This window comes from Anas platyrhynchos, chromosome 4 (genome assembly GCF_047663525.1).
Source record: "Anas platyrhynchos isolate ZD024472 breed Pekin duck chromosome 4, IASCAAS_PekinDuck_T2T, whole genome shotgun sequence".
NCBI classification, from domain to species: domain Eukaryota; kingdom Metazoa; phylum Chordata; class Aves; order Anseriformes; family Anatidae; genus Anas; species Anas platyrhynchos.
In genome coordinates this window covers 8,006,914-8,026,461 of record NC_092590.1, presented here as the reverse complement: position 1 = coordinate 8,026,461, position 19,548 = coordinate 8,006,914, and the positions used below count along the sequence as shown (strand labels likewise).

The window sequence follows — 19,548 nt, the reverse complement described above, 5'->3', positions numbered from 1 at the left end:
CTCCCTCCATGCCTCCTCCCCTCGCTTGCTCTCCCTCGTTCCAGCTCCCAAATCGCAGACGCCGTGGTGGGGGACCCCAGGGACTTGGTTCAAGTAAGGTTATGGCTGTAGCAGCGTCTTCACAGCTCGGCTCCCTGTCTCCCAGGATCTGTTCGTGTGTACCTCTATACAGTATCCACATATCTATTCCCAGAAAGCAGGGCGAATTAGTGAGAGTCACAGACGTGAGTAGGTTCAGGGAGGCATTTCTTCATGGATACCCTTGGTGACCCTTTGATGGGATGTCAAACACCCCAGGAAAAGCAGGCACTGATGTTAAGAGGCATCGCCTTTGCAAACAGCAAGGCAAGCTGCCAGCCCCGCACCTCGGCTTCTCCTCCTGTCTGTTGTGGGTTCACCCCCTCCTCCTCTTCCCATGTTTTTCAGGTGAAGAAGCACACCTCCTTACTTTTCTGCCAAATAAGCCACCTTTCTTTCAGCTTCTGTAGTTGAGCGCTGGCATTCCTTTTCCTACAGGCATTTTTTTCTGAGCCCTGGCTTTTCAGACCATGTCAGTTTTGAAACCCCACAGCTTTCACATCCCTGCTTTGTCAGAATCCTGGCATCACCAGCCAGCAGCACAAAAGTGCAGCAGAGACCAACTGAGGGAGCTTCTCATGAAAAGAACAGGCACTTAGAGCTGATGGTGCCCAAATCGAGCCTGGACTAGAGCCTGTCAGGAGTGCTGTAACGCTTTTCTTTTTTGCCTACATCTCTGGAAGCTGGGAAATGATGATTAGCACAGAGTAGTTGCAGTTCAAGTTGCGTACGTTATATGCTGTGCCTAACTGCAATCCCTTTGTACAGATAATGCACAGAAGAGCTCGAGCCCAGGCATCATTTCACTGTTTTCCCTGTTTCCCTGTTGACTGTTGACAGCATGCAGTCTGCGAGTCAGAAGGCATTTAAGGACAGACGAGCCTCCAGCACCCGGTGTGTGTCCCTGCCCTCTGTTGGTGCTGCGAACAGCCTTGTCCCTCTTCCAGGGCTGCAGGAAATGCTAACGCTGAAAAACTTCTGCTGTTTACACCATCCTGTCCAGTCCTGGTCTCTCAGAAACCCTGGATCACAGTGAGATATAAGCTACTGTGCTTCCGCTCCTTTATAAAGATGCATCAGCAGCCAGTCCTGCTTATACCAGGACTTTTTGTTCCAGATTTAGCAAACAAAGCTTGTTCGTAATACTGAACTTCACTGGGAGAGTTCAGAGTGGTACGTGAAATAGCTTGTTAGGAGGCAGGCTGCGCCTCTGTTCCTTGAGTCATGGGATGGGACTTAAATCAGGAAAAATATCCTTCCCTCTTGACTCATGGGTTTTGAACATTCTTTCAATATTATCAGCAGGAACGTGCCTGCCAAATCCTATGTGTAGAGCAGAGGAGGAGGTCTTTTCCCCCTGAGACAGGACTTTCTGGCACCTTGTCAATTTTCTGTTTTTGTGTTCCTCTTACATAGAATTACTGCTCTCTGAAGATCTTAATTCATTTTTTGCCTGTCTCCCTACATGGTGGATGAAAACAAGCAAATGTTACTACAATCAGTTCCAAGGAAGTAAGTGCCTTCCACCCATCTGCTGTTGGAGGAGTTAGCGTACCTCTGACAATCAACATGCTGCTGTTGCGTCCTGAGAAACAAACCCATCACAGCTGTTCACCTCACCAAGCTTCACAGCAGCATAGCTTCTCAGAGCCATGTCCACGATTGCTGACTCCTGAATAATTTTTGTAGTGAATTGTTTCAGTGCTGATTGTGCCAGTAGTGCTTGCAGTTCCAGAATTTTTAAGGCAAATTTATTCACACAAGCTAATAGACTGACCAATGTCACCTACCTGGACTTCCGTAAGGCCTCTGACATGAGCCCACACAACAGCCTTATTTCTAAATCAGAGAGATATTGATTTGAAGTGTGGACCATTTGGTGCAGTCGATACACCAGAAGGAAGGGATGCCATCCAAAGGAACCTGGGCAGGCTTGAGAAGTGGGCAATCCCAGACATGAGCACAGTCTGGGAGAAGAACCCATTGAGAGCAGCCCTGCAGAGGACTTGGGGGATCTAGTGAACAAAAAGCTCGACGTGAGCCAGCAGTGCGTGCTTGCAGCCCAGAAGGCCAACTGTGTCCTGGGCTGCACCAACAGAGGGGCAGGCAGCAGGTGGAGGGAGGTGATGAGGTGATTGTCCTCCTCTGCTCTGCCCTTGTGAGGCCCCACCTGGAATGCTGCATCCAGGGCTGGGGAGAGCTGGGGATGTTCAGCATGGAGAAGGCTCCAGGGAGAGGCTTTAAACTAAAAGAGGGGGCATTTAGATTACAGGTTATGAGGAAGTTCTTGACTATGAGGGTGGTGAGGCACTGGAACAGGTAGCCAAGAGAAGCTGTGGATGCCTCATCCCTGGAAGTGTTCAAGGACAGGCTGAATGGGGCTTTGGGCAATGTGATCTAGTGGGTGGCATCTGCCCATGGCAGGGGGGGTGGAACGAGATGGTCTTTGAGGTCCCTTCCAACCCAAACCATTCTACGATATGATATGATAATAGTGAGAGGTTTTTTGTTGTTGTTGTTTGTTTGTTGTGTTTTGTTTTCCCCATATCTATGTATTTTATCTTTACCAGATAAGATTACTTCACAACAATTCCTATGCCACAAAGAGGGGAGTTCCTACAAGTGCACAAAAAGATGCTGGGTACTTCTCATTCCAGCCAGACAAAAGGTAATGCTAGAAAGAACTCATGACTGCTTTGTTTAGGTGTGGGTACATGGAAAATTCAGTCAAGGTGTAATCTGTACATACAAAAATAATAGGAATATTTATTGGTTATTGAACATTATATCTTGACGTATATATATGTCAAAACCTGAGTCTTAGTTGATGTGACAGGAGCTGTGACCACCTCTGACCTCAGACACAAATTAAAGCACGTTGAGTACAACTGCACTGGCAGAACATGATCTCTCGGAGCAGGTTTTGTACAGTATTTTCCTAAAAATACAGAATACAGTCCATGTATTTATTTGTATGCTTAGATAAATGCATCTATGTGTACACACATAAACAGAGAATCCAAGTTCTGAGTTTCGAGCAAACGTTTAGAAGCACTGCATTTTTCTCCTGCAGCCAGGAAAAGGGAGAGGGAGAACATCCTGTGAGCGCTCAGACTGGGAAGCAGCAGAACTCAACAAAAAAGGAGATGATTTAGCAACCCTGGGAAGACAGACTGCCTGTTTGTGGGAAAATGAATGTTCTGACATTCCCTTGTTTTATTTTTCGCATGTATTTGGGTGTGGCTGTTACTACTTGCTGGAACACGAATGTTTTGTCATCTCCTTGTTTTGTTGTGTTCTTTTATTCTGCTAACAATTATTTTTGGGTGGCTATTAGAATCGAACCACTAGGTGAAGTTGCATGGGGTGAGTATATAAAAGCCTGCTTTTGTTGCATTCTTCTGATCTCCACAGACTCCTTGTTAAATGGGTAAAGATTAGCAGGTTTAGTAAGTCCACAAAGCAGGGATGGATGTAAGCGATGGCCTTTAAGTATTTAACTAAGAGATCCATTAAATAAATGAGAGGTATTTCATTTAAATAATAATAAATTAATGTTTATTATTTAAATATGAATTTATTTGAATATCTATTAATTTATTTAAATATTATTATATTTAATATAATATTCGTTTAAATTAATAAATGAGCTGCTATTTCATTTGCAGCCCTAGAAATGCCTCAGGATGTCACAAAATTATGAAGAAGGTACCTGGATAGGACTGACCTCCAGAGGAAAGCCAACGTCCCATTAGTGCAGTAGGGTGAGAGGTCTATAGTAGACTGCTTAACTAAAATGTCACTTCAGAGGGACCCTGATATTGAAAGATAACTAGGAGGCAGTAAAATCACAGAATGGGAAAAGCACCGAGTGCTAGCAGCAGCCAGAGCCCACTGTTTGTTACTACATTAGTAATGAAGCTGTGTGCTTAGGAGGAAATAACAAAAAAAAAAGCTGGAAATGTCCCAAACGGTTGACCCCATGCTAACAAAGTGATGCTAGGCAAAAGTGGCATTGCTGAAGGCAGGACAATTTTGGGCTTATTTCTGAAAGAACAAGCCCCTGACAGAGGACACCCACCCAACACATCTGCCCAGCAGGGGCAGGCCCAGGGCAGCCTCCAGATCCAGGAGGAGGTGCCCAGGAACCCCAAAAAGCTGCATCCCCTTCATCAAAGGAGAATGGCCTATGGGCCACAGTCTTACAGACACTGCCAGTTCCTTCCCTCGTTGGAGGATTCATGAGTTTAATGGTCCCTAAGACGACGTGTAGTCTCAGGAAAGGCAGCCAGCATAGCTCCGGTTTAGCATGCTTCAGCCAGCTGCAGCTAAAGGGGAAAAACAGTGACAGACAAAACAAAACAAAACCACGTAAAACACGCTTTTTGCTTGTTTCTTGACAGTACAGCTGCAGCAGTATCGAGAACCACTCTTTGTCCTCTACAAAAGGAGAAGAAACAAGAAAGGTAGCAGAAAGAAGAGGCCAAGAGTCACCACAGGAGAAGCCAGGTCACAGCCAGCGCCGGCAGCCCTAGGGAGCAGCGCCTGCTATTGGCTTTGCAGGGCACTTCTTCGGTGACACTGGGCAAGTTAAGCTGTGTGCTATAAATTCCTTCTCTGGGAAATGGAGCAAAACTATTTTTAGTACTTCTAGGAGTCTAAAACAGAGCTAGACACGATTAACATACACTTACGGAGATTACTGAGAGTTAAGAGTAGAGGTCAAAACCCCACGGTCTCTTCTTTTAGCCTAGAGTGAATACATTTTTGAGGTGAAGGATGGGGGAAAAATGGGGAGTGTTTTGTTTGTCTGAAATATTTTGGGACTTAGAAAACACAAACATTTAAACAATGCTTTGAAGAGATTACAGCCACTGCCCAAAGTTTTGTTCTTCCAAAAAAGTCCTTTGTTCAAGGAGACTCCTGCAAAAATGTGTCTTCTGAGAACAGGGCACTTTTGAAAATATACTATTTTGTAATAATTCTTATGCTTCGTCTTTTTTTGGACAAAGCAGATTTACAGTAAAAAGCAGACCTCTAGTTTGTACCATTGGTCGTGACACTGTCCTTTTGTGGGACAAGAAACAGTCCAGGTTTATTTTTTAACATCACTCTTATAGAAAGGGTGATTTTCAGCTTTATTTCTTTGGATCCTAGGGTGCCTGCAGACTTGCGTAAGCAATAGTTTCAATTTCAGATATGTAGACCCCTGCAGCTTTTCCAGAGTGAGGAGGTGCTCTAAGGTTTGCAACAAAGCTTCTACTTTTCCTTATTTAACTTGTGGATATCTGTAATTTTTTCTGCCTCTTCAAAAAAGGTGACCAAATGGACTTGACTTTGAAGGGAAAAGGTGTATTAAGAATAGGAAGAGCAAGTTTGTTTGTTTGTTTTGTTTTTAATTGTGCACTGTGGGAAAATGCAGCATATTGCAAAGGCCCCGATTTTTGTGGCACTGTGAATGCTGACTGACGTGACCCATACTAGATTTTAAAATGCAAATGAGCACCACACAGCACGAGCTTTTTCCAATCCAGACAGACCAGAGCAATTTCTTTGCACCAACACTAAGAACTTTATAACTATGCAAATCAGCACCAACAGTTGGATTGATATTTTAATAATTACACACTTTTTACATTATGAAAATAAATCATAAATAGTGTAAAAATAATTCTGAAGATCAACTTCTCACAAGCAAGAAACAAACAAACAAAAAAGAAAAAACATGAAGTACAAAACCGAAAGAAAACAAAACAGTATTCAACTGAAAAACAAGGAGAAATTTTAATAAAAACAAAAAAAAAAGCATGCTGTTTGATCAGGTTCAATTAAGTCAGGACCAGAGGCCACAAAAAAGTGGTAATTAATAACAAATTAAAATGGGTGATTAAAACCTCGCAATTCTTTACACTATTCATGAAAAGAGGTCTCGTGACATATTTACAGTGCTAAAACACTCAGAATATTTCTAGGATTGATAATATGATACTGACCCATGTGTTTTTTTCCCCCAAAGCAGTGTAATCCTTGCCAAATTACTTTTCTTTGTACTTTTATCTCCTCTACTGCAATTATGAGACCACTTGCAATACAAAAATAACTGCACATATAGATGAACTTAAAAAAGTAAAAAATACAAATAAAAATATATAATATTTTCCAAAGGAAAAAGTCAGATACATACATCTTAGTAACATTTTTAAAGTTGTGTGATATTTTCCCAAACATGTACAATAATATAAGAATATCCACATGTATGTTAACAATATGTAAAACATTCTTCCACCAACCCAACTCTTCATAATACTTCAGAGAAGTGTGCAAGTACCAATGGTATCTGGGAAATTCATACAATTTCTTTTTTAAATAGAAACAAGTAAAACACTAACGGTCCCAGGTTAAGTTAAGGCCCCCTGTTTTCCAAAGAAAATTAAATTTCCAAGCAGCATTGATAATTGGATGCATTTTAAAAATATAATGAAACAAAAACAACCCTCCAACTCCTTCCCTCCCCCTTTTTTTTTTTCTTTTTCTTTTATTTTCTCCTTCTTTGTTTTTAAATACAAACTCCACTTGTTTTGTGGAGTATCTTTTAAAAAATCTATCAGAAATGATGGTGGCAGGCACTTGTTTCTAACATCATTTAATGAATCCAACCACCATGTAAAATACTGCAATAACAGAGGGTGCAAGAAAATTTTCATTTGTACATTGCAGAAACATTCAGATCCACAAAAGCAAGTTGCGGAAAGGAGAAAAAAAAACAACAACTAACAAAACAACAACAAAACCCAAAAACCACAGGTGTTAGTCTTCATTCTGGTCACTGAAATTGAATATTATTCTGCAATGGCTAAAAATCAGACTCTTTTTTGACCGCTGTTGTTGCTGATATTGGTATCGTGTGTGACTTTAGTGTGAAAATTTAGGTCTCTCTTTAGGTAAAATACAGAGAATTAAAAATTAAATTTAAGGTGGTCAAGTAGCAGCGATCAGGAAATTTGAAAGGAAAGGCCAACTTCTGCATGTTTTCCAACATTTTTATCACATTCGAGAGACTGGAAGCATCGCTGCAGCTTTTACTCACTGTAGTGAGTGTTTTTGCCTGATTTAGGCAGCCAGTGATGTTTAGAAACACCGCTGCTGAAGCCAATAATATTCCCCTTGTTACTAAACAATACCCAGGTCCTTCTCACGTGGACCCAAGGACTGCTCGCCTCATTTGGGGTTGTGTCGTCTCCTCCAATGGCGTAACTGAGTAACTAATACCCACATGCATCCATCCACAACTGTAATGCTTAATGGATCCAATGCTAACTACATGAATAATCCCTTTTTGAACTGTATGCTTTACGTGCGCGCAGGTATACTGATTGGGTTATTTTGAAACTTGTTCATAATACTTAAACGGTAGACAAAAAGAATATATAAACAGCTGGATGAAGAGCATCATTCTGCCTTAGTACACTACCAGAACATGACATCAAAATCAGCAATAAATAAAAATATAAATCAAAAAATACATTGTATACTTGTTCCATGAATTAACATTTCATGCTTTACCTCAGGGGAAATAAAAAAGGTGTCCAAAACATCCTGAAAAAGAAAGATTCCCCACACTAACCTATGAATATGAAGACAAGGACCACGTATGTCAGACATATTCCATACAGTGCTTAAAAGACTTACTGCTTCTGTAGCAGGACTTCTGCACAATGTGGCTATAACACACTCAAGTAACAGATGCTTACAAAACTTTTTATGAAACAAATACTGAAAACTCTCAAATAAAAAGAATTAATCATACCTGAAAAGGTCAGGGATATAGAAACGGTGTAGACAAACACCAGTACACATTTCTATAACTGAAAAGACTGGTAGGGGAACAGTTTGTTCCTGTCACAAACTAAGCAAAGAAAATCATTATCTGTTTGGAGGAATGCTACTAAAAGATATAAGAACACACAGGTGGTTCAAACTGTAGCTTTGCCATCAAAAGAAAAAACGATATACTAGCACCAAAAGCAGTTGCTTTTTAAACAAAATAAACATGATGCAAGTCTTCATAGGGTGCTTTCTCTTGAGGAAATATTAAACACAACATATTTTTTTTTCTTGTACTGAATATACAACTTTTCTAGATACCATTAGGCTTCGTTTCAAGTAAATCTTTAAATGCAAATATTTTATGCAAATATTAATGTTAAATCTATGTAGTTTTACCTTTCAAATTAAATTATCTGCTGTTCACCATGGCCTTTTAAATGGAATGAGTCTTCCGTGAAAGTGAACAATGAAAGGTTTAGGAAAAGTTAAATTAGATTATTATGAAAAAAAATAAAAAAGAAAAAAACTCCAAAACAAACAAACAAACGAAGAAACAGTATTCCTACCTGGCAGGAGTTAAAGAAAGAAATTATTTTGCAGGACAGAAAAGAAAGTGAATAAAGGTGCTAAACTGTTTCTTCAGTGGGGTCTCACTGTAAGAGATTTCAGTGAAAATTGATTTTTGAGTAATGTTTAACAGTAGTGTCTATGAAACTTAGTTCCTGAATGAAGAAACGATGAACCAAGGTTCTTCTAGCTTTATTGAGGCATATAGAAATGGATGCTGTCAGGACAGTTTAAAAATATAGATAAAAAATTAAAGAAATGTCAAAGTGCTAATGAGAGCATGCCTTTAATAGCTCTTTATGTTGTCGCTGTTTGCTAAAACGAGTAGTGTTTGTGGACACACTCATTATGGCATCTCCAAATGATGTCTAGTCAAATAACAAACATCCCAGTGCGTTTTGCATTTGAACACTCTGAAGGACATTAAAAAAAATAAAATCTAACCTTACTGTATAATTGCCAGTATGTAATGTTTTATAAAAACAAGCGACCACTAGTCTTCACATCTCCAACATACCCAGCTAAACTGCGCCAAGTCAGGGCGTAGGGATGAGGAACTGCTTTCTATGAGGAGGGCAGCTGGCTCCTCAGCGTGTTGTTTTTTTTTGAGATGGAGCTTCTTAAACAAGCAGAAGCAAACTGGCAAGTCAGAGGGCTTATGTGATGCTCCTCTTGTCCCCTTTCTGGAAAGTCCTTCAGTCACATTAGTGCTGTAGCACTCTAACTATTAACACAAGTCTATGCCACGCAAAGGCCTTTATTATTGTAAGTGTAATTATTCAAGTAGGTTGATAGTTGCATTTCTGAAAATTCAAGCAAAGAAAAGTATTTTTCTTCATGCTTGTGAACATTTCTCTACATCTTATTGTTGGAAGGATGGAATTGAGTGATAAATATGTATATCGTGTATATTTAAATACATATGGTTGGAATTTTGTTTTTGTTAGTACGGTACTATTAGATGGAGTCCACTAAAACAAATTTTAGTTTTGAAAATCTGTGGAAGATTCCCTCCAAGTAAAGCTGTTTCTGTCTCTTATACACCAAAATGGCACTAAAGATTTAGCAAAGTGAAAGACAGTATTATAGTTGTATATATTTATCTGATATCACAAAGCAATATGAAAAGTGCAACCACAACAGGTCCCCATCTTCACATGAAATGACTGAACAAGGAAAAATGTGCATTCCAAGAAGGGCACAATACCCACACATGGATGGAGACAGGCTGCCTTTGTCAACTTTAGTTTTGGTCTACATATGAAAGACAACTCTCAGAAAAGTAACTAAAAAAGCTTATGATCATCCTGCTACATACTAGGAACCGAAGTGATATAAAAAGAATTTCCATCTGCCAAACATGGCACCATCTCTGAAACTAGTCTCTCCAACTAACAACAGTGCACCATATGAAGACTCAAAACTGGAAAAAAATACCTTGTGGCAAAAACTACAAATGTGCATGTATTTAGTATCTCTAGTAATAAAAAGATGGAGAAGAAAAGCTTTGCCAATGTTTCTGTAGAAACCTAGTCAACAGAAATGGAGAAATAACCACACCTGTAACAGTGTAGTGTGATGACAAGTGGGCAGTGGTAATCGCACAGACTTATTTCTCTCCAATCTTTGATGGGTAATAATGTCCACTAAGGTCACCGCAACAGCAGAAAAAGAACAAGGTAAGTCAGCCTGTGAAACATAAAAATAAACTCTTTTTTCTTAGATTTAAAGGCTTCAAAGACTGTAAAAGAAAAACTGTTAATACTGAAACAAGATGAAAATGTGACTTGAAGCATTTTCTTCAATGCCATGACCACAAATGTTGAATAGATTATCAAAATGTATCCTTTATGTCAACTGTTACAGGAAAGTGAACCAAAGCTAATCATAGCTTCCAAAATTCTGCAGGGAAGTTCAGCTAGCTTTGTGTAATATAAATTGAATCACCTGCAAACCACACCATGGTACATACGGATCTGGTCAGTTCCATTATCCTCCAAAGGAGGATGTTCTGATTCATCCATGTCTCAAGGATGCTTTTTCCTTCAGCAGTCCCAAAATACAATACGCAGAGCACATACTGCGCCAATCTTTGAGTAAGGTTGAGAAGCTTCTGGTCTCAGGCGGTGTCTGCCATCAAATGATCCCCACAGCATCTCTGTAACCTTTTCAAACAACCCACAGAGAAGTCTGGTTTCTTCTCCAAACTTCTTTCCTTCTTGATTAAGCACCCATCAGGGCCTATCGCCAATGTCTTCATGACCGCGAGCAGTGCAAGGCAAACCGATGCTGATTAACAGGCGGGACCCTCTTTGATCAAACGGGCTAGGTGACCCGCAAGACTGGAAGCCATCCACCTGCAGCTGGAACTGTGTTCCCCAAAAATTCAAGGCCTCTTTCTATCCTCCTCTGCTTTATCTCTTTTTAGCAATAAGCCATGGTGTGACTCCCTTGAGATGACAAAAGGAAACAATTCAGAAGCTGGAATCAAAGGTCACCGTGAGCAGCCATTTAGCATGTGACGTGATCACACAACAAGCAGGTTTGGCACACAAACTCATGCTTTTAGTCTGTACAAGCAGATGCAGTGGCATGGTTCAGTGAAGTGTGTAAGATGGACATGAAAGCCAAGTCAGTAAACTCCAATGGCAGCTGGTACAGTACATTTCATAGCATTTAGCTCTTATTTGGTCACAATTTCTTGTAAACTAGTTCATGGCACTCATTGTCCATGCAGGTCCACAAGCCAAAATGTAAGAATTTACAGAAATAATCAGATTTCTATTATTGATCACTGTATAGGTATCTCTAGAGAGAGAATCTTTGCAGGTTTATCCTGCAGTTTTATACCATCTAACTGCAGATGTAAGTGAAAAAAGATGTACACATGGACTATAGCAAACAGGTAGAAGCAGCTACATGTAAACATCTCTCAGACTTGTAAAATCAAATGTTCAGTTTTCAACTATAAATACAAAAAGTGGAGCACTATATACACAACTTCATGCTTGCAAGGTTAGATTCATCACTGCAGAGACAAAAAGAGATACAGATTGATCAGGTTAGTAAATCGGTATTTCAGACTTCTATTCCAAATACATAGATATGGCACAATTGCAAATACACATCATTTATTTCTTTAGCACCAGCTACTCTTCAGAGACAAATGTATCCAGGATTTCACTTACGCTTTATTTTTTTCTTGTGTATTGTATACCCAGTATCACCCCACCTACAGCTTTACTCTGAACACTATGCTTTTAAATCTAGCACTGCCCAGGTTAAATCTTCATTAAAATAACGATGCCACTGACATTAATATTAGTATAAAGGTAATATTATTAATTATATAATTAATATTAGTATAAAACACAACAATCAGGAGAACGTGGTGAACAGAAAGGTAAGGCAGAAATGGGCACGACGCACCATTTTTGATATATCCCAGGAAAGTAGCACCATAATAGATCAGTATCAGTACTTGGTAAAAATATCCTTTCCACAAGCAGTTACCATGTGCAGAAACTGAAGGATGTGTGTCTCTTCATATAGAAGAGTCAAGTTTTGGACTTCCTAGAAATCTAATACCAACTGTTTCTAAAATACTGCCTCAATTAATTATTCTACATACATTGTAATCTAATCACACCAACTACTGTCATGGAAAGATCTTATTTTGCATTGCTGCATACATCAAGATGTCTAAAAGGCTCTAACGTGTTGTTCAGGATGACTGTTCAGGTTTTCTGTGTGCCAAGGGCGTACTGCCCCTGGGAAGAAAAGCTCTGCCCATCCTACCTTTTGCCAACAGCCAGGCATGGGTAATCCATCAGGACCCTGTTTCAAAGGGAGGAGAAAAATAAAAAGAGCATAGTTAGATCTGATAGCATAGCCTTCCATCTGTATCTGTTTAGAACAGCTGAAGCAGCTTTGCCTTTTTATCTCATAGGTAGCTACCAGTTCCTAACTTAATCTCTCTTGTTCTCAAGGTGAACTGCAAGTACATACACACCTCTCTGCTATAAAGATGTATTTTCCTAAATCATTACAACTGTATATCTAATCGCATCTTAATCACTTTCCCATTGCTGTTAGAGCTTAGGCTACTTTTTTTTTTTTTTTTTTTTTTTTAATATAATCTGTCATTCACAACAATCTGTAGTTGAATGTACAAGATCAATAAGCAAAAAAAAAAAAATATTATCACTTTTATCTGGAGGGTATTGCATTTTAAGGGGCCCTAGTACAAAGTTAATCCAGTGACAAGATAACAAGACTCAAATTCAGTGATGATCTTTTCTGTTCTCTTTCATTCTTGGCTTTTGAATGAAGCAGCAAAGTCTTAATACCCTGAACACAGTTCCGAGTGACAAAGCAGAAGAGAACAGTGCTGAGAACAGGGCAGTCCATCAGCGTTATGCCATCGCTTGGACAGTACGCCCATCTAATTCCTTCTTATGCTAGTGTCATACCATTTATTTTCTGTCACCACCCTATGTTCACACATTACTATACACACAGAGAGATCAGATCCAGCTTTTGACCTTGGTTAAGCAGGTTTTCATGGAACTAATTCCAAGTCACATAGCTATAATGGGCCTACCCATCAAAGAGTTACATACTCAACACATACCATGGCACTAGACTACGCGTAGTCAGCAAAAAAGTTCAGGTCTTGACTTTTTTGTTCTTTTCTTTTTTTAAGACTAAAGAATAGTAATGCTTCTTACATGGATTTACATGTGAAGACAGTGATTAATGAGCATTTTTGTATATGCTTGTATGTAATCTGATGGGAATGGCCTACTGCCTAAAGCAAGAACCCATGCTTGTTTGCTTAGCAGCTTATTCTGGTATTTACGTAGGAATGAAATAACTTTCATTCATCAACAATGCTAGCGAACCTCCAGATATAAATGATAACAAAGAGACAGAAATATTTTTAAATTACAAAAGCATGCTTGATTATCCCCAACAAAATATATGAGATATGGTTACCATTAAGTGGAAGCAAACAAAATGGGCTATGGACTAATCTTAATGGACTACGTATTTAAGATTAAAATCCACTGTCTTTAAATTAGGAGTGCTATAAGTTGAAATAAATTCTACTTAATTTAACATTCATCTTAGAGAACCGTGCTTAACCAACAAACAATATCAGAACATGCAGATTTTACTGTGAACAATTAAAAAATCATCCTTACTTCTTTAGAAAATGTGTTTGTAGTACTGTTTTTTGTTGGTGGTGGTTGTTTGTTTTATTTTTAAATGGAAAAAATTTAAACTTACTTTGCCACTAAATCAGTGTTGCCAGATTGGTACAAGGGAGAGGGTCAACAAGTAGAATTTTAGTATAGGTGGGAACTTGAATTCATGCTAACATAGAGTGGGGAGTGTTCTGTGTATTCCAGGAAGGTAAGTTCCAAGGGTGAGACCATTAAATTGAAGGCGTTAAAGACAGTGAGGGTTTGGGCTGCAGACTGTTATCTTCTTACAAACTTCAGGTAAGCTTTTCATTTCCAAATCTTTTTGAATACTGTTTGATGAACAGACCAGACACCAAAGTTTTTGTTTGTGTAGGGTCTGTGAGAGCAGGCTCCAGCTTTGCTTACTGGAAACCTATGAGTTGATTTTCAGAAACAATATTTATCTCATTCTTTACATGAATCTCATTTACATGATTTTGGCCAAATCCTGAAAACATGCACCCATGACTTTTTGGATTTGAAAGGAAGTCCAGGGTGCAGAGTAGCTCTGGGATGTGCTAGGGTGAAAAAGTGAGCCAGTGCAGACAGAAGTCATCAGACTTGATTAGAAGTGGTGATTGTGCTGGGGTTCTATACAAAGACTTGGGTTCAGGGTAAGTAAGGCAATAGGCATTTTGGGAGGAAAATAACAAACAAACGGTTCTCAGGGAAAATGTAGGAAGGACACGAACTTATAAATTGCCATGTAATGTGGGAGCAAACTGCTGAGAGTTAGGTTTGAAGTGTCAACAAAAATGTGTGTTCTTTCATTACAGTTATGATCACTGAAGCAGCTGGTTTATTCATGCACATGCATGTGTTACGTGAATAATGTAAAGTCAGCCCAGAAAAAAACATTACTTTACATTGAGAATGGCTGACTACAAACAAAGGAACCACATGCAGGGTTGGTAGGAAAGAGAAATACTGTACCAATTGGCAAGGGGCATCCAGCCCATCCAGGCCAGGCTGGCCTGGCTCCCCTTTTTCCCCCTTAATTCCACGGAATCCCTGTTTGTAAAGATTAACTTGCAATGTTACTGTCAAGGAAATGCCTTCGGTATTGACTTAGCTGGAGTGAACAAATAACAATAGCGAGGCAAGAGGAGCAAGCTTACAGCAGTGGTGTGGTTTCAATCTGTGCGAGAACTAACTCTGGCACACACTGAATTTGGTTCTTTTTCAATGGTTGGCAGAAAATAATGAAAGAAACAACCAAATCTTCTTCTAAAGTCTTGAGTCTTTAAGTGCTTTAAACTAAATTGGGAGGCAGAAATACCAACTCTGCTTCATAATTTCCAGATCTTGAGATAAGGCTGCATTAACAAAGGGCAACAAGTGACACACTAGCTGGTGCTCGTTCCTCTCCCCTCATTTCTTATTCCGTCGGTCTACAGCAGGACAATCGACTGTCCAATACACAAGTGAAACGTACCAATGGGCAAGGTGCATCTAATCCAGGAGCACCCTGTTCTCCTTTCTCCCCTTTAGGCCCCTTTTTGCCTTTCTTTCCCTTTTCCCCCTGTGGATACAATGGTTTGGATAAAACACGTTTTATTCTTTTAGAAAAAAAATCAAGAACGATTGGTTTAAAAGTTTGGATTTTTTTTTTTTTTTTAAGCCAATGGAGAGCTGAAAGGACACTTACCACTGTGTTCTGGTTTGGATGGTGCATTATGTGGAAAAATAAATTATATGATCACAAGCAAGAACTGCAATCAGTTGGTATTAGTTTGTGTTGGTATCTTATATCAGTATCACGAATGTTTTGAATCCTACAACAGGGCTTGAAATCACTGATTTCTTGAGATAGAGGCAAATCTGCAAATCCCTCCAATCCATAGTCCAAAATTAGAGGTCTCCTATTTGCTGTAAGTGACAGCTCTGAAGTGCACATGCACGCCAAGCTGGGTTTGGCAGCTTCCTCAGAAGATCTGTCACTAGTCAGAAGCAACTTTGCAAGAGCAGAGTACATTGGCATCGTTTCTCTGAAAAAGACTTGGGGGATGGATGCTTTGCAGGGGTGGACGGTCTCTGGCAAAATTCTGTCAGGCTCTATGGTTTTGCTTCAAGGGTGCATTTGGCCCAGCACATTCTTTGCTGAGTTGACCTTCTGCAGTCTGGTAAGAGTTTGGGACAAAAAATCCACTAAAACCTGGCTGACATCACTGAGGGTGCAATTGTACCACTCCAAATAAAATGGGACCCTTCACTTCAAACCCTATTACAGGAATCAAAACATCCAAACTGCTTGATGGAGAGGTGCTATGGCACTTTCAATGAGTTCATAATATCTTGATACCATAAACCTGTCAAAAATGATAATTACTTTTGTTTCTTTAAATATCCTAATCTTTACACAATCTTTATTTAATGGTTGCATTTAAATGTTCTCTCTACAGCAGACGTTTCGTCTACTTATTTTACTGTACTCAGTCCCTTGTGTTTGAAATGAGTTTTCTTTTTAAATGTAAAACTTCTATTGTTTTAATTACTAATGGAAATTAGTCAAATCCCCTCAAAAAAGGTACCTGCAAAGATAACCCCACCTTCAAGCAGTGTAAGATGTTTGGAGAGTTCATTTTCTAATTGATTTCACACCAGTTGATCACAATGGTAAATGAGTTTCAGGCTTGCTCTCAATTTCACAAAAATCAAAAAAAGGTTCCATTAAAAAAAAATAAACAAATTGGGCTAGGACTGTAAAAAATAGGATAGGAAGGATGAGTAAATCAGGAATATCACAAAGAAATGGGGAAAAATAGTCATAGGAAAATTAGTATGACATTGGAGAACCAGCAAGCGAGGTTGTGGCTACTGGGAGGATTTAATTTGTGAGGAAAAGGGTAAAAAAGACAGAGGAATTGTGAGGGATGAAGGTAAAAGGAGAAGGAAGGAATGCTCCTTTGGAAAGGCAGACGGGTTTCGGTGAAGCATAGCAAACAGATGTTTAACTAGTTCCACACCAGCACAAAAAGACTTAATTCATTAACAGAGAAAACAATTTTTATACAAACAATAATAATAATAAAAAGCTGTATTATATTTAAATAGGACATAATAAAATCACATTATTCGTTCTACATCATAGCATACTTGCACATTCAAATGAAAAAAAATATATTCCATGAACAAAGCATACTACACTCATAATGCGATAGGAACAAAGTTCCTAGTCTATCTTTTCTGTGTGCCAAAAAGTTGCAGGATGGTATTTAGGAAAAAAAGCAACCCAAACATTAACATACTGTACCAAACTAGAAAACTGATGTAAAAAAAAATAAATAAAAAAGTCACAAGTCAGGAACTGTAAGTTGGATAAGCTTTCATCTTAAACCTACAAGCACGACAGTATAGCACAGAAGCCCAACAGTTTCAGGGTCAAATCTCATGTTATTTGTGCTCGATGTAACACAAACATGTTTACCATGAGTAGAGGTTGGCACATAGCATGGACATAGTCCAAAAATGAATGTAAGAACGGACAGTACAGTTTGATTTCTGACTCTCTTTTACGTCTTTAGGATCTGTATTTCTTTAACTTGCTGTGTTACGTCAGCAGGTGACTAGTTAAACTTCCAGTTTTACAGGGCAAATTTATGGTCCTATTTGAACCAATGCAGCAATCATCTGTATAGAGAGTGGTCTGAGACTGCTGAAGACTTTGTTAGTTTTTCCGTGGTCTGAGCTCTTCTGCAGTAATCTTCACTTCCTTACCCTGGACTCCACAGGAGATTGGAAGCATGAAGAATCAAAAAAAATTTCCTTCTTGCCCTTCCTCAAAGATACAAAACCAGTTGTATAAATCCTTTTGTGCTGAATACTCCTGGACTATAATTTTATATGAGTAATTGCAGTTGGAACTTTTTTTTTTTTTTTTTTTTTACAGCCAAGTTAAGCAGACATTATAATGCAAACACTGACTTGGTTTCACTGTAGAACTACCAACAGGCTAAAATAAAAATCAGTTTAGGATTCAGTCTCTGAAGTAACTATTTACTTGCTGCCTATCAAGGCATATCTGTTAAAAAACAAGTGTTGCTGCCTCTCAACAGCTTGCTAGTAAAGACATGATTTTTTGTGATGCAACTTGAATTAAGTTACCTAACTAGAAATTTGCTAATCTCAACGTGTTTGAAGTCAGTATAACAGCCAATATTGTAAGCAGTATTTAAAAAACAAGAAATCTTGAGCTAGATCCTCAGCATGTAAACTGAATCAGGTTTTGTTACACCAATATAGTCATAGATAATTAGTAATTTATATAAGGAAAAAATGAAAAACTGAAAAAATATATCAGAGTGAAAGCTTTTATTACTTGTATTACTTTGGGTCTTTTGAGAGTCAGCCTTCCATTTGGAAAAGGAACTACTGATGCTAAGCTAAGGTGTTTCTAGTGAAATGTTTACTTGCCAGACAAAAGTATTCCTTCATTTCTGCCAAAAACGTGTCAAAAGTGTGCAATGGAAGCTCTCTTTAAGAGGCTGCAGCTAAATCTTCCCTGTCTTTTCACTGAGAAAGACTTTTCTTTGCCTTCTAATTTTTTGAATGTTCTGACAATGTATAAGGAAGAGATTCATTTGTGACAGATAGACCCAAAGTCTTTGACAGCAAGCAACAGCTCACCATTCACTGTGGTTCCTTTGCCAGGTCAGCCACTGCCTTTACAAAATTCATAGAGCACAAGAAACAGTTGTTCTCCAAGACCAGTACCTTACAGCGATCTCTGAGCTCCAAGGAAGCAGTGTAATGGGGACAGAAGGGACGGACGCATTTCATAGTATCCTCGCTGATGCCTTTTTTAGGAACTGTTTTACCTGATGGTATTAAGAGAGGGAGAAGAACAGCCACAAGGACTTCTTTCCTCTGCTTCCTGTCTAAGATTCCTGGAGGGGATGTAGACTGAGTATAACTTGGTGTGTGTCAGCTAGGCAAAAATAGTTGTCTGACTAGGAAAATGACCTGCTGTGTAAATGGAATTTTAGATTAAGGGGCTTGGTATAAGTAAAAATTCCAAGTTTTAGCAACTGGAAGGAAGCTTAAGAAGGGGGCTCTGTGTTGATTAGAAATACCAGAGATTTGCTCACAAGCTTGCTCTGCATGTATTTAGTCCTAAATTGCACTGTACTGAACACATTTCCATGCCACTGTGGACTGCCAAAATGTCATTAGGCTGTTTCTGTTAATTTCACTGTCTGGTTGGTTTACCAGAAGAGTAGTGTAAGATTTAATTTCAATCCACAGGTATCACTGAGTACTTCTCTTAAATATAAGGAAGCCACTGCCAAAAATTAAACTTTCAAACATTCCCTGTCCCTAGCCATTTGGTATTGGATATGTAGTGTGTACAGACATAGTACGCTGGGGTCAGAAGTTACTGAAATACTGCCAAGGCTCAGACCTAGTGTCTTCCATACTACTGAAATGACTCCTGTCAGTGAGGGCAGCATTAAAAATTTCAGGCTGATAAGAACTTTCAACCAGCACAGGAGCAATGGAAGAAAGTAAGCCTAAAAACAAACTGTGCTTTGGCACATGGCGATAGTTCTGTGCATAAATTTTCATGGTCATTCTAAGACAGGATTTTGTTTAACATGTATCTGTGAGCTGCCTTTTGGCACACAGCAAAAACAAAGAGCAGGTTTAATGGGACGATTCATCGAATAAGGACAGCAGAACTGGCTATGCTAAGGAATCAAACAACAGTTAATAACATTGTGGTCACCTTTTCTCCCTTTTCTCCTATATCACCCTTTTCTCCTCGAGGACCAGGGAAACCCTATAAAAAAAAGGGACAAAGATAGGTTGACTTCTACTCACATGCAGG

General features: G+C 39.1%; 1 protein-coding gene and 1 long non-coding RNA gene across 11 annotated transcripts in view; one reads left to right on the top strand and one right to left on the bottom strand.

Moving 5' to 3' along the window:
- Positions 1 to 20: 20 nt before the first annotated feature.
- LOC110352774 (uncharacterized) lies at positions 21 to 5,589 on the top strand. Its single transcript, XR_002402333.4, has 3 exons — positions 21 to 1,590; positions 2,649 to 2,746; positions 4,482 to 5,589. It is a non-coding gene; the product is annotated as an uncharacterized lncRNA (long non-coding RNA).
- Positions 5,590 to 8,648: 3,059 nt separating this feature from the next.
- The window catches only part of COL25A1 (collagen type XXV alpha 1 chain), a 300,658-nt gene continuing 289,758 nt past the window's right edge, over positions 8,649 to 19,548 (bottom strand). For 6 of the 10 annotated variants that reach the window (XM_072036929.1, XM_072036928.1, XM_072036923.1 and 3 more), the window contains 4 exons: positions 19,447 to 19,500; positions 15,157 to 15,243; positions 12,271 to 12,309; positions 8,649 to 10,922 (listed from right to left, as the gene is read on the bottom strand). In XM_072036929.1, the coding sequence (XP_071893030.1) occupies positions 10,887 to 10,922; positions 12,271 to 12,309; positions 15,157 to 15,243; positions 19,447 to 19,500 (216 nt within the window). In that variant the 3' untranslated portion in view covers positions 8,649 to 10,886. Of the gene's footprint in view, positions 11,501 to 12,270; positions 12,310 to 14,654; positions 14,733 to 15,156; positions 15,244 to 19,446; positions 19,501 to 19,548 lie in introns of all 10 variants that reach the window. The other 4 variants (XM_027457462.3, XM_072036922.1, XM_072036925.1 and 1 more) reach the window with 3 other exon arrangements.